At 44.9% G+C, this 27,844-nt stretch overlaps 1 protein-coding gene across 1 annotated transcript in view; it reads left to right on the top strand.

The window, feature by feature from the left end:
* The first annotated feature begins 6 nt into the window (after positions 1-6).
* The window catches only part of LOC132382965 (GRB2-related adapter protein-like), a 91,051-nt gene continuing 63,213 nt past the window's right edge, over positions 7-27,844 (top strand). Inside the window, exon 1 of the mRNA XM_059953582.1 lies at positions 7-678. Coding sequence (XP_059809565.1) covers positions 601-678 — 78 coding nt within the window. The 5' untranslated portion in view covers positions 7-600. The remainder of the gene's footprint in view (positions 679-27,844) is intronic.

The raw sequence follows: 27,844 nt of genomic DNA, 5'->3' as shown, positions 1-27,844 counted from the left end.
GACGCAGATTTCCGAGTATCAGTGCTCTTGACAGCGGACGGAAACTGTGCTGATTAACAAGGGACAGCCTGCCCTACAGTATATCCACTCTGCCTTGGCTGGGATTGTACATTAGAGGCTTGGAGGCTCGTGCTTTGTGTTAAGTGGGACCAGTGAACGTTGCTGTGACTTGTCCCCTGCACTGACACTCAGCATTTCGATTGCGGTTTTCCTGAAACACAGGAAGATATCAAGCACAGTTTTCTTTCTCTCTGTATCATCTTTCGACGAATTGCAGCAGTCTTACTCTTTCAGTCTATACCCACTGTTTTGTGGTTTGGGAGCACTTAGGTATGCAAAGAAACCATCTGGAACCTTTGGCAGAGGCAAGATTGAGATCCTTTGAGTAGTTTCTTTTGCTGCCCCCCTTCTCTGTCCCTCCTCTACCCCCCCCCCCACCCCACCCACCCACCACTTCCCTTCTGACCCTCTTGCTGTACTAATAGACGTTACTAACCGCCCCTCCGGGAGCTGGTCTGTCAAAAGACCCTCCTCTTCGTTTAATGTTTGGAGCCTTTAGGTTTGCTTGAGATCAGAGAGGCTCCTCCGAGGGTGTCTTGAATGGAGGCGATTGCCAAGTATGAGTTCAACGGTGCCGGAGAAGACGAGCTGAGTTTCAGAAAGAACGATGTCCTTAAGGTAAGCCGGTCTTTATTCAAGTTGGCACTATCCTGCCTAATGTTACGTAACTTTGTTGAAATCCAAAAAAAAAATCTTAATCTCCAACCTGAAGTAACATGACAAGAGATTGTAGAACAAGGGCTTTGGTAGATTTGTGAATAACTCTGATCTACGTTAAGAAACTGTGTTTAGCCCGTAGGCTGTTGAAATATCATGTGCAACTATCTTGTATTGAAAGCTCAAAGGATTTAAAGAGTATGTTTGAGTTAATGAATCTTTAACTGAATGACTTACGGTCAGCATCTACCACGATATATCTCCTACTCTAATATAATGACAGAAAAATTTTCATCATATGAGAGACAGACAATAGGACAGATGATCAAAGGCTTGGCCAGGGGACACTAGCCACAGAACAACTGTGGAAAGAGGGTTTATACTTCAATTATCTTCCATTAAAACTGACAGATGCCACCTGACCTGCTATTTTTCTAACATTTGTTACTTTTTTTCTTACACTTTTATCACTGAGGTAGACTATAGGGAGGGAGAGAGAGAGAATGGGAGTTTTAAGGGTCGAATTCTAGAGTTTTGGGTTCCAGTGTTTAAAAGTGGGGTGGGGGGGGAGTAGCACCAGCCAAAACTGGAGGACAAAGGCACACACACACACACAAAATGCTGCAGGACCTCAGCAGGCCAGGCAGCATCTATGGAAAAGAGTAAACTGTCGACGTTCAGGCCGAAACCTGTCTTCAAGCTCCTGACTTGCAAATTTTCTCGTGTTTGGAAAATTGGAGGAAAACTGGTTTTTAAGGCACCATTTTGGATAGGTACTCTATTTTGAGGTAGACTATATCCAAAATGACTCTATTTTGGTTACGCACAAGGACGGGAGGTAAATGGTCTGGGTGCAGATAGATGGGACTAGGCAGACTAATAGTTCGGCATGGACTAGATGGGCCAAAGATCCTGTTTCTGTGCTAACACAAGTAAGTCTGCAGGTGCTGGAAATCCAAAACAACACATACAAAATGCTGGAGGAACTCAGCAGGTCAGGCAGCATCTATGGAATAGAATAAACAGTTGACGTTTCAGGGCCGAGACCCTTCTTCAGCTTCTGTGCTGTAGCTTCTGTTCTTTGACTGTATGACTCTATTTCACTCCATTTCTTTCTTCTGGGGTGTAATTCAGATTCTGCATGAGAGAACCCTGGGTTAAAGAGACTTAAAATTAGCCTTGAGAGAACTTTTACTCCATGGTTCGTGCTGAGATCCCATTTATTAAGGACAGCTGAATGAGAGTTGGAACTGATCACAACACCTTGCCGGTACTAGGCATGGGGAAGGTCAGGTGCGATCTATCTGAGATGGGAATAGTCCACACACTTCTAATGTTCAGTTACTAGATAACTTCCCTTGAACTCTTTTACTTATTGTTATTTTATAATTGGGATTTATAATTAAGGGTTAATCTTCTCTTTGAAAATTGGAAGCAAAATATTGAATCATTTAGAACTAAGACATACAAATAGAAAATTCAGGAAAAGCTCAGGCAACATCTATTAAAGAGAAACAGCCAGCAACTCTGGTCTGCAACTGTTTGTCAGAACTGGTCGGAGAAGGGCAAAGTCCAAAAACATCGATTGTTTCTCTCCCGTAGACGCTGACTGACTTGTTGAGTTTTGCTGGCTTATTTTGCTTTTAGTTTGGATTTCCAGTAACTGCAGTTCCTGTTTAGTTTTTAAATTAAATCAAGACCGGGCCCAGTATGTAAGTGCAATTGCGAAGAAAGCACGGCAGCGCCTCTACTTCCTTAGGAGTTTGCAAAGATCCGACGTGATATCTAGAACTTTGACTAACTTCTATGGATGCGTAGCAGAGAATATATTGACATCGCAGCCTGGAACGGAAACACTAATGCCCCGAAATGGAAATGTAAAATCCTACAAAAAGTAGTGGATGCGGCCCAGTCCATCACAGGTAGAGCCCTCTTCACCTTTGAGCACAACGGCACAGAGCGTTGTCGTAGAAAAGCAACATCCATCATTGGGGACCCCATCACACTGGTCATGCTCTCTTCTCACTGCTGCCATTGGGAAGAAGGGACAGGAGCCTCGGGACTTGCATCACCAGGTTCAGGAACAGTTATTGCCCCTCAACTATCAGGCTCTTGAACCAGAGGGGATAACTGCACTCAGCTTCACTTGTTCCATCACTGAAATGTTCCCACAACCTATGGACCCACTTTCAAGGACTTTTCATCTCCTGTTCTTGATATTTATTGCTCAATTATTCATTTATATTATTATTTCTATCTTTTTACATTTGCACAGTTTGTTGACTTTTGCACAGTGCTTGAACACCCAAGTTGGTGCAGTCTTCCGTTGATTCTATTTTCGTTATTATTCTATTAAGTTTGCCCACAAGAAAATGAATCTCAGGGTTGTATATGGCGACATACATATATACTTCAAAAATACATTTAACTTGAACTTTGAAAACGTTAGTTGGCCCAGTGGCACTCGTCTTTGTTCATCGGCGTCAGAAGCTTTTCTGTGTGCCCTTGTTACTCTCTGCGTTATGGAGTTACGACTCCCTACCAGTCAGTTTCCCTTGCCTCCTCTCCACACTACCAGCCAGCCCCCTCATCTGCTTCTCACGTATACGAGGCTAACCAACGAACTGCAGCCTGAGCCCAAGCTCGCCCCCAAGTCAGAATCAGAATCAGATTTATCATAAACACAGGAGACTCTGTGGGTGCTGGAAATCCGGAGCAATGTGTACGGAATGCTGGAAGAACTCAGTGGGTCTGACAGCACCGATGGATAAGAATGAAGGGTCAACTTTTTGAGCCGAGACCCTTCCTGATGAAAAGTCTTTGCCCGAAATGTCGAATCTTTATTCTCTTCCGCAGATGCCGTCCGAGAAGGTTTATTGTCACTGATGCAAGTACGTTGTGAGATTTGCTGTTATGTAGCAGCAGTACTGTGCAAGACAAAAACATTACTATAAGTTACAAAAATTAAATAAATAGTGCAACAGAGGTATAGCGAGGTAGTGTTCATGCATTCATACATAGATCGTTCAAAAAATCTGATGGCAGAGGGGAAGAAGCTTTCCCTAAGCGTTGAGTTTGAGTCTTCACACTTAATAACCCCGAGCACTTTGACCGTCACTGGCTTCTCATTAAGCAACAACCTTCCACTCACCCCTACCTCCAGCCCTACAATCCTCCAATATCTCTGCTTCCACTCACCCTACCTCCAGCCCTATCATCCTCCAAGATCTCTGCCTGCTCTGCAATCCTGCAAGTTTAGTCTCTCTGCATCTAGCGGCAGTACCCTAAAAGCTGCTCGGGGCCTGAAGTGCTTCATGTTTCCCTCTCTCCTTTCCCTCTGTCACTTGTCCCAGTATCTTCTCACCTGGCTGAGTGCCTACATATGGTTCAACAATAACCTGTTGAGGAAAATGCGATGTCAGTGCAGGTTGTTCCCATTAACTGTACTGTACTTAAGATCCAACACCGTTACCTGAGTATAATGCAGCTGGAATCTAAGTGATTAAATGGCTGCATTCCCAGTGGCACCTTTGGGTGGGGTGGGTGGAAGACCAACTCAAGGTCCACTGCCATCCTTCTCCCTCTTTGGCCTGCAGCCCTGTGTGTGTCCCCGGGGTTACTGGATTCACTGCAGATTATCTCAGGCAGCTTCTCTTCTGGCCTAAGTTCAAGGTGCGTCAACGAATGTCGGAGTTCTTTACACAGAGAGTGGTGGGTATGTGGGACGCCTTGTTAGGGGTGGTGGTCAAAGTTCATATATTAGGGGCATTTAAGAAACTCTTAGATAAGCACACTGAGAGAAAAATGGAGGGATATGTTGGAGGGAAAGGTTAGATTGATCTTCAAACAGGTTCAGGAACAGCTTCTTCCCCTCTGCCATCCAATTTCTGAAAGGACATTGAACCCATGAACATTACCTCACTACTTTTTTATTTCTATTTTTGTGCTACTTATTTAATCAAACCATATAATATATATATATATACACACACACACACACACATACTTACTGTACTTCACAGCTTTTTTTTCCCCTATTCGTATGCCTTGCATTGAACTGCTGCTGCAAAGTCAACAAATTTCACAACACATGCCGGTGATATTAAACCTGATTCTGAAAACCATCGGGACAACATTGTGGGCTGAAGGGCCTGTACTGTACTGTGCTGTACTGTTCTATGTTTTGTGCTCTATGAGTAAGTTAGGGTGTGGAGGTTTATTACTGAATTAAGCATCTGGCCATAGCTGTGAAAGTGAAGTTGTTAAATTAAGATAACAATTTTAAAGATTCAATAAGATAAAGTTAGTCTCAGTAATGGTTGCCATGGATTGTCATAATAATCCACCCAGTTCATTACAGGGAGAGGAATCTGCTTCTCGATAGCACTGTGTGTATAGCATAGCAATATCATTGATCCTTAACTTCGCTCTCAGTGGGAGAGTCATGGGCACGTTGGATGGAATAAAACAAATCTTTTGTGAGTCAGCAAAGTTCACATCCTATAAAAGAACTTTCCTCTTTCTTCTTTGATTTTTTATTACAGGTGAGACTTTGTACTGTTTGGTTTTGCCTTGATTTGGGCTAGTGTCCTTAGTAACAATAATCCAGATTTAAAGGACTGTTAGTCATGTTTGATGCCAGTCTTTAATCCTCTTTCTAGTCTCTTGCTTAATTCCACTCTCCCTACGCTGCCCCCTTCCCTTCTGGGCTGAAGCATCTCCTATGTATATCGATGGACCGTGGGCTATTCAACCAGGGAGGGCATCTCCGCTGACCGCGGACCTGCTAGTACATTTTTAAGTAGATCCCTAGTGATCTGGGACAGGAGTATTGCATGGGGATGGGTGAACAGGGTTCCAAAGGGGCTCTCTGAGTTGTCGCCATGCAGATAAAATTCAAAGTCAAAGTCAAATTTATTGTCATAGGCACAAGAACATGTCTGAACAGGTGCACGGATAAACTTGCAGGAACGTCAGAGCGTCACAGAGACGGCATTCACAAGAAAAAAGTCATTAATTGAACATACATTATACACAAGTTTTACAAGAAAGAACACAATTAAAGCAAAAAAAAAGAACCAAGTCCATTTAGTGCAGAGTGATCAAAGTGGTCATGGTGTTGTTGAGCTGTAGCGATAACGATTTTGGACAAATATACGGGAATCAGTGCAGCGACATCACAGCTCACCTTGTGGCAAGGGTACGGCAGCGTGATTGATTCAGTAATAGCCGTCGAACTATCCTGCAGTATGTTCAAAAAAGCGGACTCAGGGCCAGGGTGGGGATCACTATGCACTTGCAGTGTCTTCATCTGTGGTCGTACAGTTACATCAGGAAGAGCTTAAGGACATTTGGGAACCTCAAGAGGATCTGAAGGACATTTGAGTACCTCAGCATTTGGGGACATCAGGAAGATCTCAAGGACATTTGGGGACCTCAGGAAGATCTTAAGGACATTTGGGGACCTCAGGAAGATCTCATGGACATTTGGGGACCTCAAGGACATTTGAAGACCTCAAGAGGATCCTAAGGCTCTTTCACAGTTTATGCAGAGCTCTGACTAGATCCACGTGGAGCTAAGCATTGGATATTTCCCGTGCTTAGTGTGGAGAAGTTTAGAACCACAAGCCCATTCTCAGCCAATCCTAACCAGAGATGTAGGCAGGATTCTGTTGAAGACAAATTCACCAAATTTACCAACAACTATTGCTAACATGGCACTTCGCGGCCAAGCAAAACATCACAGGAGCTTTAGCTTCAAAGAGTGTGGATGTTATTATGAATGCCAGCATTTATTGTTCATCCCTTGCCCTAGGGAAGCAGTTAAGAGCCAAAAACATTAGTAGGTTAAAACTAATTTGGGATTTTAAAAAAACCTAATGTCAGCAAAACTGACCATGAAACTTCTCAATTACTGTAAAAACATTAGCTGGCAGAAAGAATCTTTATGTGTGCAGCAGAAATATAAGTTTTTTTATGTGGCTAGTGCAGAGTTCACAAGATCACAAGATCATAAGACAAAGGAGCAGAAGTATGCCATTCGGCCCATCGAGTCTGCTCCGCCACTCCGCCGTGAGCTAAACTATTCTCCCATCTAGTTCCAATTTCTGGCTTTTTCCCCATATCTCTTGATACCCTGACTAATTAGATACCTATCAATCTCCTCCTTAAACACCCTCAGTGATCAGGCCTCCACAGCTGCATGTGGCAATGAATTCCGTAAATCCACGACCCTCTGGCTAAAAAAATTTCTCCTCACCTCTGTTTTAAATGGGTACCCTTTTATCCAATTCTAAGACTGTGGCCTCTTGTCCTGGACTCACCTCCCAAGGGAAACAGCCTTTCCACATCCCACATCTGTCCAACCCTTTCAACATTCGAAATGTTTCTATTAAATCCCCTCTCATTCTTCTATACTCTAATGAATACAGTCCAAGAGCCGACAAACGCTCTTTCTAGGAATCATCCTCGTAAATCTTCTCTGATCTCTCTCCAACATCAGTACATCCCTTCTAAGATAGGGGGCCCAAAACAGCACGCAGTAGTTTCTGGGGTTGAAGATCTGGAGGAGATTGCAGGAGCAACACCATGAAGTGAATGGAAGACAAAATACCGCGTTACAAATCTGAGCTCGGGTCGCATGTCAGGAGGCTAAAGGATTCACCATCTCTCGCAGTAATTTGTAGAGCTGGTCCTCGGGTGCCCGGAATAAATGGAAAACGTTGGAAGTGCTGCAGGTCAGTCAGCACCTGTGGAAGGAGAAACAGTTCATGTTCCCTTCACCAGAACTGGGAAAGATTTGGTCCAACTAGTGATCCAACACCTCAAAGTTCAAAATCCAACAATTTAAGTTTAGTTCAATAGACATGGAAATAAGAAAATATGCAGCAGATGATCATGAAACTTGTGAATTGTGGTTGAAAAGAAAGAGTTTATTCACTAATGTCCCTCAAGGACCCAGACGCTATTGTTTTCACTGGGTCTGGGCTCTGTGTGATTCCTGACCATAGCAATGATAATCTCTTAACTGCCCTTTGAAATGGTTTTGCTAAACTCACAGCTCGAGGGAACTCCAAAAAGAAGATAAGCAAATATTCTATGAAATAATTTAAGAAATCCAAATTTCCTTCTGGTTTCTTTGACTTTGACTCCCGATCTTGATCCTTACTTTGATCCTCTGACTTTCCCTTTTGCCCATTATACTGCTGGCATTCAGTGCAGCAATTATGGTTCTCCATCTCTGGCGGTGTTCAGAGATTCCTTCATCGTGTCAGTAGCTTCCTCTCGGTTTTCACTACTGTCAGTCAAGTAGGTCCCGGGTAGAGGCTCAGGAATACTGTCACACTCAGATGGAGAAGGATTCTCCATTGCTGTTTCCATAACAGTGTTGTTTTACCAGTCGGGGTTGTTAGCCCTGAGCTGAACCCCCGAACCTGGAGGGCTGGTGACAAAGAAGAGAAATTCTGCAGATGCTGGACATCCGAGCAACAAACCAGTCCTGCCGAAGGGTCTCAGCCCGAGACGTCGACTGTTTACTCGTTTCCATAGATGTTGCCTGGCCGGCTAAGTTCCTCCAGCACTTTGTGTGTGTTGGAGAACCAGTGGACCACTCTTCGTCTGGCCTCTACCCTTTAACCTGTTTGGCATGGGTAACCCCACCAAAAGCCAAATCATGAAGCTGTGACTCCAGCCGAGATAGCTCTCCGGGTCATTGAGGCAAGCAAGCCTCCAAACCGCGATAAGATTGTGGTCCTCCTGGAGACTGGTCTCCAACTTTGCTCTGACTTGGGGAAGGCCCTAACTTCTAGAGGGCAATGATATAGATTTGGAGGATCGATTCCCCATTGTCCATTAATTTTCACTGGAAATTTATGTAGGCTCAATCACAGGGGTATCAAAAGCTCAATCAAAGGGGTATGTTTTAAAGAGATGCCAGAGAGGGATAAAGAAGGCTGAAACCAGGCCAAACTACCGCCGGTGGGATTAAAATAGTTAACCAAAAGGCCAGAAATGGAGGAGCACAGAGTGCTTGTGGGATTGAAGAGCTGGAAGTGATCGCAGGATTGTCATCATGAAAGGAATGGATCACAAAATTCTGTGTTTTAAATCTGAGCTCCTGTCATGTGGCTAAAGGATCTATCAAACTCTAGTGGTAATTTGTAGAGATGGTGCTTAGGTGCCCGGAACAAAACAGAAAATGCTAGAAATACTCAGTCGGTCAGTCAACATCATTGGAAGGATAACGAATTTGTGTTTCGATTTTCTTTTCCTGAATGGGGACTGAAAAGCCAAAAAATTTTTGCAGATGCTGAAAATCTGAAATAAAATCAGAAAACATTGGGAACACTTAGTCTCATCTGTGGAGAGAGAAGCAGGGTCAACGCCTGTTCTAAGTTGAATGAACATTTGCCATTCAACTTGGAATGTTAACTTTGCTTCTTTCTCCTTAGATGCTGCCTGACTTGCTAAGTGTTTCCAGCATTTTTATGTTTTTATTTTACTCTTAATTAACTTTCATCTTTATACTCGTCTGAACAGTTCTTTTTAAATTTGTGTCGATGTTATGGTCAAATGACTGAGGACTAGGGTGTGAGTGTCATTTGTACCAAAAGGCATGGATGGGGGCTTAAATGAGGGCCACGTAATCCGTCAGCCTTAGGGCCGCAGCAAGGATGAGAAAGATCACAGGTACGAGCAAACAGAGGAACCGCACACCCACTGCAAGCGCCACAAGTTGAAAGCTTAATCGGTTTGTCACATCAGTGAGTCTGTGAGTATCTGAGAGCGGCTCGTTTCACAGCGCCAGAGACTCGTCACACATGCTGCAACCGAGGAGGCAGAGATCTGAGAGCCAACCCGTTAGCTCTGGCAGAACTTTGCAGATTGAAGAAACTCCCCCAAAACTTGAGGATGGAATTCGATATTGTAGGGTAGACTGCTGGCTTTCATCAGGGTTCTGTATGGTCTCACCAGTGAATATAGAAGTGGCTTCCTCCCCATGCTCGAAGTCAAAATTTGTTCCGCAAAGAACTGATCTTGATACAGTGCAGGTTGTGGGATCTTACTGTGCACAAATGGCCACTGTATTTCCAACACAGCAAAACAAAATGCACTTTAAATGCTATAAAACGTTGGAGAAGTTGTAAGGGGTGTCCAATGTGCTAGAGAAGTCAAGTCATAATATTTCCTTTACTATTGATAGAAGATGAGAAAAGATTAGGCATTCAAGGTTTGTAGTTTCTAGAGTTGGCACAGTAGTGTAGAGGTTAGAGGCACCGGCAACCTGGGTTCAATACTCGCTGCTCCCTGTAAGGAGTTTGTATGTTCTCCCCGTGACTGCATGGGTTTCCTCCGGGTGCTCTGGTTTCCTCTCACAGTCAAAAGACATGGTCATTGTAAATTGTCCTGTGGTTAGGCTAGGGTTAAATTAGGTGGTTGCTGGGCGGTGAGGATTGAAGGGACTATTTCAGGCTGTATCTCGATCAATCAATCAACAAATAAATAACTAACTAAACAGATAAATAAATAAATAGTTCAGGAGAATAGATAGTAATCGTATTGAAAATTATGACATTTTTAGAGGGAAGGGAGGATGTTTCTTCTGGGCTTGAACTGGGGCAACAAACAATCTGCTGGAGGAACTCAGCAGCTGAGAAGCATCTGCGGGAGGATAGGAACTGTCGACAGGTCAGATCAAAACCCTGCATCTGTTCTCAACTCGCAGGTCGCTGCTGGAGGTTCCAGCCTCTACAATCTCTTGTGTCTCCATGGAGTGGGGGGGGGGGTCTCATACTTAGGTGGCATGATGGTATTACAGCTAATAATACAGTGATCTAACCACACCTCCCGCGAGGAGCTTCTTGCTGTAACCTGATAGGTTAATTAGCCACTGTAAATTGCCCCCAGTTTATAGGCAGGTAGTAAATTTTTATCTATCTATCTATCTATCTACTTATTTATCTATCTACTATGTATCCATCTATCTATCCATCCATCCATCTATCTATCCATCTATCCACCTATTTATCTATTTATTTACTTATCCATCTACCCATCTATCCATCTATTTATCTATCTATCTATCTATCTATCCATCAATCTATTTACCTATCTATCTATCTATCTGTCTGTCTGTCTATCTATCTGTCTATCTATTTATCTGTCTATCTATCTGTCTATCTGCCTGTCTATCTATCTATCTATCTATCTATTTATCTATCTATCTATCTATCTATCTATCTATCTATCTATCTATCTATCTGTCTGTCTATCTATTTAGAAATACATTGTGGAACAGGCCCTCACTGCTCAGTAGCCCACCTATTTAATACAAGTCTAATCACTCAGTGGAAAGCCACACTTTCTCAGAGAGGTCATACAAACCCCTTACAGAGTGGCGCCAGAATTGAACTCCAAACTCCGGTGCCTCGAGCTGTAATACCGTTGTGCTAATCACTACGCTACTGTGACACCCACTTTGAGGGGAGTGTGGGACGAAAAAATATAGCATCGATGTACATGGCCATTGGATGGTTGGCACACAAGCAGTGTGGTGAAAGGGACTGCTCCCTTCCTGTGTAATTCTGGCATTAACGGGAAAGGCCTTTTCACACTGAGATAAGAAGAAATTTCTTCAGATAGACAGGGCTGAATCTTTGGCGTTCTTTACCAAGCAGGGCTACGGAAGTTAAATTAGTCACCTGGTTCAAAACAGAGGTGGGAGGGGGGGGGGTTATGGTTTATGGGCATTAAGGGATGGAGGGATATGAAGATAGTGCAGAGGTTTAGTACCAAGGAAGAAGTTAGCAAAGGTGCTGATAAACAGAGGAGCAGATTCCAAGGGCTAACTCCTACAGCTTACTGGTAAATCATAAAGCAAGAGATTTGAGTAAAAACGTTACTTATAACATCGTTTATGAAGAAAATTGTGGTGAGCTATTGCCATAGACAGTGAGGAGGCAGACGGAGGAGAGGCTGGTTCGGGGGATTAGCCATGCTGGGACATTGTGAGGCGCAATGTGTTCGAGCTGCAGACGCAGACTGAGTTCATATTCAGAGATGGAGTGAGTGATTAGGAGAGGAGTCGATGCGGAAGAGTTTCAATTCCTGTCCGCCTAACCTGGGCACAAGGCTGGATCGCTCCAGGCGCTGAGCTGATTTGGTGAGATCGAGAACGGCTGCGGGCAGGGTAGCCCAAGCATACTGGGGTGCCTGGATCCAGGTCCTGGAACGTGGCACTCTCCGATGCTTGGACAATTTAAGCAACAGCTCAGATAGATTGGAAAGCCGAGGGCCGGGCTGATTTTGCTCACTCTCCCGCGAATGTTCATTCCTTTCTCCATGGCATCAAGGCTGTGAACTGATCCTGCTGATGCGTTTCTGCCCCACTGGTGAGAAGACTGGAGGCTGAGGCTTGGTTTGGGCTTATTCTGGGAGCAGATCTGGGCTCAGTCTGGTTCGGAATGCTGTTGGGTGTGTGTGTGTGTGTGTGTGTGTGTGTGTGTGTGTGTGTGTGTGTGTGTGTGTGTGTGTGTGTGTGTGTGTGTGTGTGTGTGTGTGTGTGTGTGTGTGTGTGTGTGTGTGTGTGTGTGTGTGTGTGTGTGTGTGTGTGTTTTTCTCTCTTTCTCTGTGCTGTAGTTTTTGGTCTTTTTTTTCATTGGGTTACTCGAGCTTCTTGCTTTGTGGCTGCCTGTAAGCAGACAAATTTCAAGGTGTATAATTTATACATTCTTTGATAATAAGTGTGCTTTGAATCTTTGGATCTTGAATCCTAAACCCTATACAAGAACTTGACAAATTAAAATCCCACAAATGGGCAAGGTCTTCCTTGCCTGAAAAACCAACAACACCAGATACCAAAGTCTACATTTGGAGACTAGCTGGAACCAGGGACTGGATTCATTTGCACTCTCATGGGTGTGGCTAATTCAAACCTCTGAGAAGACCCCTCTCTTAGTTTGTGTCCAGTCAGGTGAGCGCCTCCAGTCCACTACAGCATCACACACAAAATGCTGGAAGAACTCAGCAGGTCAGGTAGCATCTATTGGAGGGGAATAAACAGTCAACGCTTTGGGCCAAGACCCCTCATTAGGAGTGGATGTGGTTTGGAAACGTGTTGGGGGGAGGTGGGATGTGGGGGCTTAGAATCATAGAGCTAGTCAACATAAAAACTTTGGCCCAACTTACCGGGGCAAATAAATTGTCTACAGGAGCTAGCTCCATTTGCCTCCTTATGCGGAGTTTTGACCCAAAATGTCAACAAATCCTCCCCCCCCCCGCACCACCTGCTGAGTTCAAAGTATGTTTATTATCTATGTACGTATACTGTGTACAACCTTGAGATTCAGCTCCTTACAGGCAGCCGTGAAACAAAAAGCCCTCATTGAACCCATTTTAAAGAAAGACCATCAAAAACTCAGTGTGCAGAGAGAGAAAAAAAACCGAAGTGAGCAAATAATAAAAACAAGCAAATAACATTCAGAGCTGCAGTTCAGGGAAGTTGGCCCACAGACACAGTCTGATAGCTTGTGAGTTGGAGGTTGCAGCCTCAGTTCAGCGCAGAGGCGAGCAAACCTCGCGCAGTTGCGGACCGAACCAGCCCGTCGCAACACGCTGACCTTTTCCATCCGAACCGGCACTTAAAATGTCCAAATCTTGGGTCGTTCTTCACTCTCAGGCCAGCCCCGATCCGACCCATACCTGACCATTCCGATTGGACAGTTCCTCCGACAGACTTTTTGCTGCCCCAGTTGCCTCCCATAGATGAATAAATCTTCCCTATTCAAAGAAAATTGTGAAAAATAAAACAGTATTTAGCATTGCATTAAGACTAAATAATCAAGGTGGGGGGGGGGGTGGCATTCGAAGTAACTCACAGAGAATGCTGGAGTAACTCAACAGGTCAGGCAACATCGAGACCCTTCTTTGGAACCCAACCTGAGGGGTAAAAGCCTGCTCGCATTCACCCTGCCTATACCCCTCATAATTTTACATACCTCTACAAGATCTCCCCTCATTCTCCTGCTCTGTAGAAGCCCATTGTCACCAGTTTCAGGCTTGTTGTAACACTGCACTCAGTCCGACACTGAGTGGGAATTTGCTGCCCGTTTCATTCAACCCTTGAGCACCCAGTCTGTGAGAATTTCTGCCTCCGTCATCCATATGTTTCCTCCCTCTAAAATATCAGGGAATGCGGCTAAAAGAACCGCTCCACAGTTTCATTACTTTGTTGGTCATGTTTGACTTCCATTTGCCCTCAGTACTAGTTCCACTGCCTGTTTTCAACTGGCTGCCTATCCAGTTATGATAACTTCAGCACCAGCTGAAATTTGCAAAGTTGACGCTAAACTGTACGCACAAGAGATTCTGCCAGTGCTGGAAATCCAGAGTAACACATGCAAAATGCAGGAGGAACTCAGCAGGCGAGGAATAAACAGCCAACATTTCCTCATTCAGTGAGGGGTGGCCTCATTGAAACCTATCGAATGTTGAAAGGCTTCGAAGAGTGGATATGGAGAGAATGTATCCTATGGTGGGAGAGTCTAAGACCAGAGGACACAGCCTCAGAATAGAGGGGTGTCCTTTTAGAATGGAAATAAGGAGGAATTTCTATAGCCAGAGAGCGGTGAATCTAGAATTCGTTGCCTCAGGTGGCTGTGGAGGCCAAGTCATTGGGTATATTTTAGGCAGAGGTTGATAGGTATCTGATAAATCAGAGCCATGAAAGGATACAGGAAGCCGACAGGAGATTGGGACTGAGATGGAAAATGGATCAGCCATGATGAAATGGGGGATCAGACTCAATGGGCCAAATGGCCTAATTCTGCTCCTATATCTTATGGTCTTATGGTCCCAGACTGAGAACCTTCATCAGAACTAATGATCTATTGAAGGTTCTCAGGCTGAAATGTTGACTGTTTATTCCTCTCCATAGATGCTGCCTGACCTGCTGAGTTCCTCCAGCATTTTGTGACTGAACTGTACACGCTGTCAGATGTGACAGTGGATGGGAGATACAGTGTGACAGAGCTTGCATCATAATGATCTGACAGCTCCATCTGAAGATGTTGCTGATTTTCTAGTTTTGAGCAACTTTCTTTTAAATGGCAAGATCTTGTTAGTATTGTCAAAAAAGAATGAGCTGGCTCGAGATGTCAGTTGTGAACTGAAAGCTCTTGGTGGCTTTGACAGTTCTACATTACTGACATTCACATCCCCCTGCTTTGTCAATATAGAAATGCCTATTGATGAAGTATCTTTGCTGAGTAACATGACTGTGCAAACCATGAGGTGGGAGAGTCCCAAGTGAGACCCAGACTGTGCTACCTTAGCCCACATGAAGAACTTTGGCCTCTCTTTTCATAGACCCGGCACGGCCCAATGCACTTTTCAATCTTTAAATTGTCCAAATCTTGGGTCGTTCCTCACTCTTAGGCCAGCTAGCCCCAATTCGACCCATACCACAAATCTACAAATTTGTAGATTTAGAAAGAAGCAGCAGCCAATTTGTGCACAGAAAGATCCCATGAGCTTTTTTCCCCCCAGAAGCATAGAAAGATAGCAGGAAATGTTTGTTCAGACCTGTTCAGTACGAAGCTGATTGTCTATTTCAATACCATCTTCCTGATTGCTCCCACTCCGCTTGATGCCTTTTGAGCTTCTAAATCTATCTTCTTTTTTTAATTAGTTTTTTTATACATTTTCTACATCGCTACAGATAAAAAAAAACCCAGATCAAAATGAAGAACATTAATACAGTGCAAAAATAAACATACAATAATAATATAATACAAAAGAAGATAATTGAGAAAGCACCCAAATTGAAGATATGTAAAATTAGTATCCTCCCCAAGCCCCGCAACAAAAAGAACTCCAGACCAACCACAACACAATATAGAGAGTATAAATCAGGACATTCAAACCCCCAAAACCGTAAATACACTTAGCAACAGAAGATATTAATGCCTACTACCAAAAAAAAAGGAGCTGAAAGCAAGGGACCGAAAAAAAACCCTAGTCAAGAGGAAGGTTATGAAAGTACTCGATAAAAGGACCCCAGACCTTATGGAACTTCGTATCCGAATTAAGAACTGAATAATGAATTTTTTCAAGGTCTAAGCAGGACATAATATTGCTAAGCCATTGAGCATGCGTGGGCAGGGCAACATCTCTCCATCTAAGGAGGATTAAACGTCTAGCCAGGAGAGAAGCAAAAGATAATATTCGACACTTAGTCGAACTCAGGCGTAAATCTGTCTCATCCCAGAAACTGAACAAAGCAATTAAAGGGTTAGGTTCTAGGTGGTGATTCAGAATATACGATAACGTTGTGAAGACATCTTTCCAAAATTTCTCCAAGCTAGGACAAAACCAGTACATATGAATGAGAGAGGCCTCGCCCCTTCTGCATTTATCACAAAGAGGACTAATATTAGGGTAAAATCGAGATAGTTTAGATTTAGACTTATGGGCTCTATGAACAATCTTAAACTGTAAAAGGCAATGGCGAGCACAAAGAGAGGTTGAATTAACCGATTTGAGAATCGAGTCCCAAGTCTCATCAGATAAGGAGATATTTAAATCATGCTCCCAAGCCATTCTAATTTTATCCACAGGGGCACGCCGTAAGGATGCTAATTTATCATGAATAAATGATATTAAACCTTTACCTAGTGGATTAATAGCTAAATCTATCTTCTTAAGTGGAATCATTGACAGTCTCCATGGCCTTCTGTGGTAGACAGTCCACAGCTTCACCACCCACAGTTTTCTCCTCAGCTCAGTCCTAACTACTATCCCCTGTATCCTGAGACTGTGTCCCCATTTCTGTGATAACATTCAAACAACTAAGACAAGATTTTCTTTCACTTTAACCACTTTACTTTCTCCCTTCACATTTAGCACACTAGGCAGCCATTTCCTTACCCAGCATTCACCCTGACCACCCTTGTGTGTATGCCCTTAACAGGGAAAGTGGACATCCCAACTAAACGCTTACATTGCCCAACTGAACAGAACTCTCCGCTCTGGTTTTACACTCAGCCAGGGAAAACATCCGCCCTGCATCCATTTTGTCAGACCCTATCCAACTTTTAAACATCTCAATGAGCTCTCCCATTCTTCTAAACTCCAGTGAATGCAGGTCTTGATAACCCAACCTCCCCTCACACGACAGTGTTGTCATCTCATGTGTCAGTCTGGTGAATCTTTGTTGCACTGTTCTGTGGCAAGCATGTCTTTTCTTATGTAAGAAGAACTTTGTATAATACTCTAGGAGTCAATGCATTAAGGACTTGTATAACTGCCCCGTACTCAAAACATCTTGCAACTAAAGCCAATATACTGTTTGCCTTCTTAACTTTTGGTTGCACATGTAAGTTTACAGGCAAAAAAGGAGACCCATTTAAGTTTGTACCTCAATGTTTCTTGATCTATTTGAATAGTACTCTGTTTCCTTACTATAGTGTATAATTACACATTTATCCACATTAAACTGCATCTGCCTAGTATTTACCCATTTGCTCAGGTTGTCTAAGTTGCCCTGAAGTTTCTGCTTAAAGCTGAAAGGTCAAAATAAATTTATTATCAAAGTACCTATAATATCACCATGAGATTCGTTCACGGTAAAACAAATAGAATCAATGAAAAACTCCGCACAAAGACTGACAAACAACCAAAGTGCAAAAGAAGACAAATGTGCAAATAAATAGTGATAAATGATAAATAAATAGCTGGATAATAAACCAGCGTAATGCTCCCATGATCAGCTGGTGTATGTCTAGGGAAAAATTCGTCCACCCGCCAAACCGCGCCTCCCGTATACATGGATGCTGTGAAATGCACACTAATACAAACTCGCGCACATAATATCAAACCGCATACCATGTACGTTTACAGAATACACTTCACAATTCTTACTAGAACTAAGTGATTAATAGCGATACAATATATATATATGAAAGAAAAGAAAGGAAAGAAAAGGCGCCAGAACTTATCAGGGTTCAGTCAATCAGTGCACAATCGTTGGAGCTCAAAAATTGAGGTCTTTAGTCCACTATTCGATCTTTTCCGACCTCCACGACCTGCCGCCTGGGACCAACCTCGGTGGTCGACCAAAGCGCATCCAGCACCGTCCGCCTTCCTCGCGATCTCCTCTCCAGCTCCCAAAAATCAGTGAAACCACAGCTCACAGACCCACAAGAAAGAATAACTTCTATCCCAATTGGTTAGCAAAGGAATACAATTCTCATTATCGGTAATTATAACCCAAATAAGCTGCACTCTCTCACCAGTTACCATAACAAAGAAGCATTCTTACTTTTAACTTAACAAAGAAGCCATTTTGATTAACACACCCAGTAACATAAAGAAGAACCCCCTAACAAAAGTAAACAAGTGAATAAATAATACCGAGAACACGAGCTATAGAATTCTTGAAAGTGGGTTCATAAATTGTAGAATCAGTTCAGATCTGAGGTAAGATTCCAGATTCAAAATTCAAGATTTAAGATTGTTTAACATCATTTCCAGTACACAAGTGTTCAAATTTCAAAGTAAGTTTATTACCGAAGTACATATACGTCACCATATACAACCCTGAGATTTGTTTACTTGCAGGCATACTTAATAAGTCATTTACAGAACAATATCCATAATAGAATCAACGGAAGACCACACCAACTTTGGCATTCAGCCAGTGTGCAAAAGACAACAAACTGTGCAAATATAAAAAGAACAAATTAATAATAAATAAGCAAAAAATATTGAGAACAAGAGATGAAGAGTCCTTGAAAGTGAGTCCATAGGTTGTGGGAACATTTCAATAATGAAGCAAGTGAAGCTATCCCCTTTGGTTCAGGTGTAAAGGAGAAGGTGAAGCTATCCACTCTGTATGTAAATAATTTAATGTCATTAGCAACTTACATCAATTCCCATGTCCAGAGCATTGATGAATATTATATCCCAAATATTGGTTCCTTCTGCATCTCCCTGATCACTGTCTGGAAAAAAATCCATTCATTCTTGTCTGGCAACCAAGCCTTAACTGTTATTATGAATATTGTGGATACCAGTCTGGGGAAAGGTCACCTGTGTCCTGAAACAGTGCAGACACTCCAATAGCTGAGAATTGATTGGGAACATTTCTGCTCAGGTGGAACTTCTTCACAAAGAGAATGAGAAGCTTGCTCTGCCGAGATGAATTTAAGGGAAGCTGAGGGGGGAAGGAATCGAGCGTCATGGTGTTGGGGGGATGGGGGGGGTAGATGAGGAGAGAGCAAAGAGGCCTGTTTCTGAGACATCAGTTCCCTACGAGACAGAGCTGAGAGAAGCAGACTGATAGGGCATACTCATGAGGAATTGGCTGACACAATCCGTGCGACGGGTTAAACCAGTAATCGAACATAGAACATTACAGCACAGTACAGGCTCTTCAGCCCATCTTGTTGCACCGACCCTTTATTAAGATCAATCTAACTCTTCCCTCCGACATAGTCCTCCACTTTTCTATCATCCATGGTCCTATCTAAGAGTTTCTTAAATGCCCCGAATGTATCTGCCTCTACCACCACTCCTGGCAGGGCATTCTGCACACCCACCACTCTCTGTGTAAAAACTTACCTCGAACATCACCCTTATGCCTTCAAGTCCAAGTTTATTATCTTCTAATAGTACATATGTACAACCAAATGAAACAACGTTCCTCTGGACCGCAGTATACCCACAAAACACATATCACACACAGCACATGAAACAAAATATTACCACAACTAAGTTAATAAAATACAGTTCAAAATGCAGCGCCTCAGATAAGTAATAATGGGGTGGCATAGTAGTGTAGTGGTTAGCATGATGCTTTACAGTACCGTTGAACCAGGTTCAATTCCCACCACTGCCTGTAAGGAGTCTGTAAGTTCTCCCTGTGATCGCGTGGGTTTCCTCCCACAGTCCAAAGATACACCTATTGGGAGGTTAATCGGTCATTATAAATTGTCCTGTGATTAGGCTAGGGTTAAATCAAGGGATTGCTGGGTGATGGGGGTTGAAGGGCCAGAAGGCTCCATGCTGTGCAGCATCTCAGTAAACAAATAAATATGTTGATATAATAAATAATGTAAGTAATGAATATGAATATATTCATGTATACTGTACAAATTATACATGTAAAGCAAAGAGAAGGCAAAATAAAAGTGAGGTCATGTTCACGGGTTCGATGTCCGTTCTGAAATCTAATAGTGGATGGGGAAAAGCTGTTCCTCAGGGACTGAGTGTCTGCCTTCAGGCTCCTGAAGCTCCTCCCTGATGGTAGCAACGAGAAAAGGACATGTCCTGGGTGTTGTTTTTTTCGAGGCACGGCCTTTTGAAGGTGTCCTTGGTGGTTGGGGAGGCTGGTGCCCACAACGTATCTTGTATGTCAACGGTTGTGTCACTTCCTCACAGACGCGGCATGCTTCTCATGTGGTCTGCCCAGCGTGGAGATCATCGGCGCAATGAAAGCTGATGGCTATGCCTTGCCCTTTTACTGCAAAATTAGATGTGTTCTAGCACTGTACAGGCAGGTTGCTGCTCGGTGATTTGCTCCTCGGAGGGAGGCAGGGTGACCAAATGGAGTGTTTCCGGAACAAAAGCAACAGTAGGCCATTCAGCCCCTCGTAACTGCACTGCCCCTCAACGAGATCCTGCTGCTTATTTACCTTTGCACTCTTTTATACAATAACCCCATATCCCTGAAATTTCTAAATACTGAAAAACCTATCACTCTCAGTTTGGGCTGAGCCTTTTTGGATGGAAAATTCTTCAGACACGTTACCCATTAGATCAGGGTTTCCCAACTGCTTTTATGCCATGTACCCCCTTATCATTAACCGAGAGGTCCATGGACCCCTGCACTAGATGAAGCAACCCTTCCCTTATCTCTGTCTTCAAAAGCATCTCCATACTCTGAGGCATAAGAGACTGCAAACGTTGGAATCCGGAGCAACAAATGATCCCCTGGAGGGTCTCAGTGGGTTGAACAGTATCTGTCGGAGGATTGGAATCGCCAGCATTTTGGACGGAAGCCCATATTTTGTACCTTAAGGTTCACGATCCATGGCTTGAGCCTTTCCCTCATTGGCCCATTCAGCAAAGTCATAAACTGCACATATCCCCCTGTTAATTTCCATGAGAACTGTGTGCACCGATACAGAAAATTCACAAAGAGGTTGCCGGGACTTGAGGAACTGTGTTATAGGGAAAGGTTGAATAGGTTAGGACTTTATTCCCTGGAGCGTAGGGAGAATGAGGGGAAATTTGATTGAGGTATGCAAAATTATGAGGGGTATAGATAGGGTGAATACAAGCATTCTTGGGTGAGAATAGAACTAGAGGTCATTGGTTGAAGGTGAAAGGTGAAATATTTAAAGGGAACCTGAGGGGGATCTACTGACTGTGTCATCGCCTGGTATGGGAACTGTACTACCCTCAATTGCAGGGCACTGCAGAGGGTGGTGTGGACTGCCAGGCACATCTGTGGATTAGAACTCTCCTCCTTTCAGGACATTTACAGCAGTAAAGGATCATTAATGACTCGAGCTACCCCAGGCACAAACTGTTTCAGCTGCTACGGTCTGGCAAAAGGTACCGTCCGGCAGTGCTCAGGCCAGGACCAACAGGCTCCGGGACGGCTTCTTTCACCAGACCATCAGATACACGTTGATCTGTACATTGTATCTGAACGTACGTACACGTATGCGAAACAATTATGTATGCAATCTCAGTGTATGGGCAATATCCCCCCCGCGCCTCCCTTCCTTATTTCTGGTACATTGCGACGGAGACATGACAGCAAGATTTTCACTCCCTTGGATGTAAGAATTTAAAAAATAAATAAATAACTTCTTGGCTCAGAGGGTGGTTGAGTGTGGAATGAGCTGCCAGAGGAAGTGGTGGATGTGGGCAACGTTTAAGGGAAATATGGACAAGTGCACTGCGGAAGATGGTTATAGGTGGCTATGGTCCAGGTATAGGTCCATTGGACAAAGCAGAATAACACATCAGCATGGATTAGATGGGCTGAAGGGCCTGTATCAGTTCTGTGGTGCTCTATAACTCTAAGGAGAAGGAGAGAGAGAGGGGCAGGGAGATGTAGGAGGAAAGTTTCAGAGCTTTTAGGCCCTGCACATGAAAGGCCTCCTGTGGAAAGGACCATCAAGGAGGGTCACAGAGACCTCAGAGATCAGGGAGATAGGGATAGGCAAGATCATGAAGAGTTTAGAAAATGAGGCTGAAATTAACACTCCAGAGATGACCATATCTATCCTAGGCCCAATGAGTGGTTACAATTACAAAGAGGACGCAACAGTGTTTCTATTTCATGAGCAGTTTGAGGAGATTTGATATGTCACCAACGACTCCAGCAAATTTCCGGAGATGGGCCATGGACAGCATCCTGACTGGATATCACCGCTTGGTATGGAGGCTCCAGTGCAAGGAATCTTTAGAAGTTACACTAGGGGTGTTCATCGGGGGTTCTAGCCTTCCCACCATCCAGGACATCTTCAAAGTCGATGCCCCAGGAAAATGGCATCTAGCATTCAGGACACACCCAATGCTCAGGAGATGTTTCCTTCCCTTTACCACCATGAGGAAGGAGGAATGGGAACATGAAGCTATCTAGGAAGGGATACTTCCCCTCTGACGTGAGGTTTCTGAATGGTCACTGAACCCATGGACACTGGCAGTGATAGTTAATCTGATCCAGATTCTGAGAGAGGTCAGTGAGCACCAGGTGATAGGTGACGGAAACTGGAATAAAATACAGATGGTGGTATGTCTGTCAGGGGCGCTCAGCACTCTCAGTGGCAGATCTGGGAGGGTGCCACACCGTCAGAGGGACGGTACCGAGGGAGTGTCACACCGTCAGAGGGACGGTACCGAGGGAGTGTCACACCGTCAGAGGGACAGTACTGAGGGAGTGTCACACCGTCAGAGGGATGGTACCGAGGGAGTGTCACACCGTCAGAGGGACGGTACCGAGGGAGTGTCACACCGTCAGAGGGACAGTACTGAGGGAGTGTCACACCGTCAGAGGGATGGTACCGAGGGAGTGTCACACCGTCAGAGGGACAGTACTGAGGGAGTGTCTCACTGTCAGAGGGTCAGTACTGAGGGAGTGTCTCACCATCAGAGGGACAGTACCGAAGGAGTGTCACACTGTCAGAGGGACAGTACTGAGGGAGTGTCACACTGTCAGAGGGACAGTACTGAGGGAGTGTCTCCGTCAGAGGGACAGTACTGAGGAGGTGCCTCACTGTCAGAGGGACAGTACTGAGGGAGTGTCACACTGTCAGAGGGACAGTACTGAGGGAGTGTCACACTGTCAGAGGGACAGTACTGAGGGAGTGTCACACTGTCAGAGGGACAGTACTGAGGGAGTGTCACACTGTCAGAGGGACAGTACTGAGGGAGTGTCACACTGTTAGAGGGACAGTACTGAGGGAGTGTCTCACTGTCAGAGGGACAGTACTGAGGGACTGTCCCACTGTCAGAGGGACAGTACTGAGGGAGTGTTACACCATCAGAGGGACAGTACTGAGGGAGTGCCTCACCGTTGGAGGGACAGTACTGAGGGAGTGTCTCACCATCAGAGGGACAGTAGTGAGGGAGTGTCACACTGTCAGAGGGACGGTACTGAGGGAGTGTCTCACCATCAGAGGGACTGTACTGAGGGGCTGCCTCACCGTCAGAGGGACAGTACTGAGGGGCTGCCTCACCGTCAGAGGGACAGTACTGAGGGCGTGTCTCACCGTCAGAGGGACAGTACTGAGGGTGTGTCACACTGTCAGAGGGACAGTACTGAGGGAGTGTCTCCGTCAGAGGGACAGTACTGAGGAGGTGCCTCACTGTCAGAGGGACAGTACTGAGGGAGTGTCACACCATCAGAGGGACAGTACTGAGGGAATGTCACACCGTCAGAGGGACGGTACTGAGGGAGTGTCTCACTGTCAGAGGGACAGTACTGAGGGAGTGTCTCACTGTCAGAGGGACAGTACTGAGGAAGTGTCACACCGTCAGAGGGACAGTACTGAGGGAATGTCACACCGTCAGAGGGACGGTACTGAGGGAGTTTCTCACTGACAGAGAGACAGTACTGAGGAAGTGTCACACTGTCAGAGGGACAGTACTGAAGGAGTGTCACACTATCAGAGGGACGGTACTGAGGGAGTGTCACACTGTCAGAGGGACAGTACTGAGGGAGTGCCACACTGTCAGAGGGATAGTACTGAGGGAATGTCACACTGTCAGAGGGACAGTACTGAGGGAGTGTCTCACTGTCAGAGGGACATTACTGAGGGAGTGTCACACTGTCAGAGGAACAGTACTGAGGGAGTGTCTCACTGTCAGAGGGACAGTACTGAGGGACTGTCTCACTCTCAGAGGGACAGTACTGAGGGAGTGTCACACCGTCAGAGGGACAGTACTGAGGGAGTGTCTCACTGACAGAGGGACAGTACTGAGGGAGTGTCTCACTGTCAGGGGGACAGTACTATCACACTGTTAGAGGGACATTATCGAGGGAGTGCCTCACTGACAGAGGGACAGTACTGAGGGAGTGTCACACTGTCAGAGGGATGGTACTGAGGGAGTGTCACACCGTCAGAGGGACAGTACTGAGGGAGTGCCTCACCGTCAGAGGGACAGTACTGAGGGAGTGTCTCATTGTCAGAGGGACAGTACTGAGGGAGTGTCACACTGTCAGAGGGACAGTACTGAGGGAGTGCCTCACCATCAGAGGGACAGTACTGAGGGAGTGTCTCACCGTCAGAGGGACAGTACTGAGGGAGTGTCACACTGTCAGAGGGACAGTACTGAGGGAGTGTCTCACTCTCAGAGGGTCAGTACTGAGGGAGTGTCACACTGTCAGAGGGACAGTACTGAGGGAGTGTCTCACTGTCAGAGGGACAGTACTGAGGGAGTGTCTCACTGTCAGAGGGACAGTACTGAGGGGATGTCTGACTGTCACAGGGACAGTACTGAGGGAGTGTCTCACCATCAGAGGGACAGTACTGAGGGAGTGTCACACCGTCAGAGGGACAGTACTGAGGGAGTGTCGCACGGTCAGACGGACAGTACTGAAGGAGTGTCTCACCATCGGAGGGACAGTACTGAGTGAGTGTCTCACTGTCAGAGGGACAGTACTGAGGGAGTGTCGCACGGTCAGACGGACAGTACTGAAGGAGTGTCTCACCATCGGAGGGACAGTACTGAGGGAGTGCCACACTGTCAGAGGGACAGTACTTTGGGAGTGTCTCACTGTCAGAGGGACAGTACTTTGGGAGTGCCGCACTGTTTGATCTGCTGTCATACAGATGTGACATAGAATTAAAGCCCTAAACAACACACATACACAAAATGACGGAGGAACTCAGCAAGTCAGGCAGCGTCCGTGAAAATTAAAAAAATATTCAATGTTTCGGGCCGAAACCCTTTTTCGGGCGTAGCAAGGAATGGGGAAGACACTGAAATTAAAATGTGGGGGGAGGCGGAGATGGAATCTATCTTGAAGGTGATGGGCGAAGCCAGGTGTGCGGGAAGGAATCTGATAGGAGAGGAACATGGAACATAGGAGAAAGGGAAGGAGTAGGGGCTCCAGGGGGAGAAGATAGACATGTGAGAAGAGGTAAGAGGTCTGAGTAAGGAATAGATGAAGAGGGGAAGGGAAGGGAATTTTTTTCAATTGGACGGAGAAATCGACACTCATGAGGCTGCTAAACTAAAACCCTAATTACTAGTTCCTTGGAACTAAAGCCCTGCCTGTTTTCTCGGGCAATATGAGGTTTTTTTTTCTGTTTTAGCATCAAACTTTTAATCTCCATTTTAGCACTCACAAAGCGCCACATCGGCAAGACGTGGAGCTTATTTTAGTGTGCATGAGTGCTTCGACTGAAACGTACTCAGCGCTGGGATTGGGAAGAACTGTGGTCAACCACAACAGCCTGGCAGCATCAGTGACTTGACAAATCCACTCAGCTCGAGCTGTACTTTCACTCACTGTGATAAATTAGTCCTGGAATTTGCTTTCTTTTTGTGATCGTCCAGCATCTGGGAATTTTGTCAGAATGAATTTTGACAACAACCTGGTGGCCAGCTCTCCTTCCTACCCTTAACTAAAATTAGTTTATATATATCTCTCCCTATCTTGACCCTCTCTGAAGGATGGGGGGGAGGGGATTGGGTCATAGACCCAAATCTTTGACTTTCCCCCTCCACAGATCCTTCCTGACCTGCTGAGTCGACCCTATCACTTTCTGTTTTTGTTTCGGATTTTCAGCATCTGCGGTTTGGTTTGAACTTCAAGCTGTCAATTGACGAATATTCTCTCAGGCTGCCAGAAGATAACTCCCTGCATCATATTCTAGCGCTTTTTCACCCCACAGAAACATCTGGGGGAACTCAGAACAGAGACGCGATCTCAGAATTTGCGTCAGCGCTTTCAGAAAAGAGATTAGGAAATGTGAGGCCCTCCACTGGGCAACCCCAACCAAGGATGTTGCGTCCTGGCTCTCTATGTGATACACAAGCCAGGGCAGTACGATATGGAGAGCAAACTGCTGCCCATGTGGGAGACTCCCCTCTCCACACAGCTGATGAATCCAAAGGAACGACAGAGACCGTTACAGTTTGGCACCAGCAGCGTCGCAAGAGTTGCCAGTCAGTGTTGAGTTCAGCGTAGGGCTGCCTTGAGGACTTCAGCTCCAGATTTTTTCCCTTGGGGTTTTACTGCTGAGGACTTCCCCGTGAGTAGGTTTAGCTGCAAGTCAGTGGAGGTGTAATGAGCACTCCAGGCCTGTGGGGGTGCTGGAGAGCGTCGGGCGCTGAGGTTTTTAAGAGGACCCTCATTGGTTAATTGTTGTTTAATGAGAGTCACTAATCATTTAAAGTTCTTTGTTTTTTTTTCCCTGAGCGATTTGCTCTTTGTAATGGAGTCTCCTGATGCTTTCTGTTGTTAAGTTTATCTTGATAGACTCAGGGATTCTGTGTCACTTGTACTATGTAAGTGGATGCCCTATTGGAGCTACTTGCGGGGTCCTAGATTTGAGAATGTTTTGTCTTACGGTGTCACTTGGCTGAGCTACTGATATTCTGTTGGAATTATTATGAATAAATTCCGGTCACCATCTCCACCCTTGGGTTCCGATGTCGCCAGTGCATATCGAAACAGGAAGTATGAGATCAGAGTTTTCATTCTCCTCGATGAGCTGCCAACCATGGCTGATGAGAAGCAACTGGTTTTAAGATGCCAGTAACCCGCCTCTGCCCCTTCTCCTGTCAGTAGAAATGGTTCTGCCAGGTCTAGTAGCTAAGCCATAGGTGAAGGCCAGGAGCTGGACTTGGTTGTCAGAGGCTATTTGAGACACACACCATTGGGAGCATTTAATCGGTGGCAGGAGCTTGTCCACGTTACCTCAGCCAACTATAACTACCTTAACCCTTACGTACTGTTTGGGTCAAATTTGACCCGTTTTGACATTTCACAGCAGCAAAAACACCCTAAGTGCCATTTTTTTAGCTGAAATGTGATGACTAAAGTGACCCAAAATGTGCAAAAATGAAAATATTTTAAAAATTTTATACTTTTGTACAGGTGCTACAAATTTTTGTACATTGAGGCTGTTCCGGGTCAAATTTGACGCGTATTTATTGGAATGGATTTTAGATCTCTGAAACATTAATTAAGGATTAATCACCCATTTATTAACGTTAGATAGGCTATTTATACATTATAAGTAGATCTGTGTTTCAGAATTTGGTATAGACTCTTGTTACGAGGGGATACTTGGGCCGGGTCAAAATTGAGCCAGACCATACTGTGAAGGTATAGAATATGAACAGTATGTAAGGGTTAAGGAACCAATTTATGAACAATCTCTCCACAAACTAACTGGTGAATGTCTCTCTTCCGTAAATGGTAATTGATGTCAGGTGTGTCGTTAACTCCAGATGTGAAATTGATTGTGCAATTGTCGACATGGGCATGGCTGTGCGAGGGGCCTGTGTCCGCGTTGTGCTGTGAAAGGGATTTGTTCAGCGATGGTGTTAAAGGACGTGGGGAAAGGGAAAGTGCTGGAACTCTAAAATGGGATTCAAA

This window comes from Hypanus sabinus, chromosome 29, assembly GCF_030144855.1.
Source record: "Hypanus sabinus isolate sHypSab1 chromosome 29, sHypSab1.hap1, whole genome shotgun sequence".
Lineage (NCBI taxonomy): Eukaryota > Metazoa > Chordata > Chondrichthyes > Myliobatiformes > Dasyatidae > Hypanus > Hypanus sabinus.
This window is presented reverse-complemented; position numbering and strand designations above follow the sequence as displayed.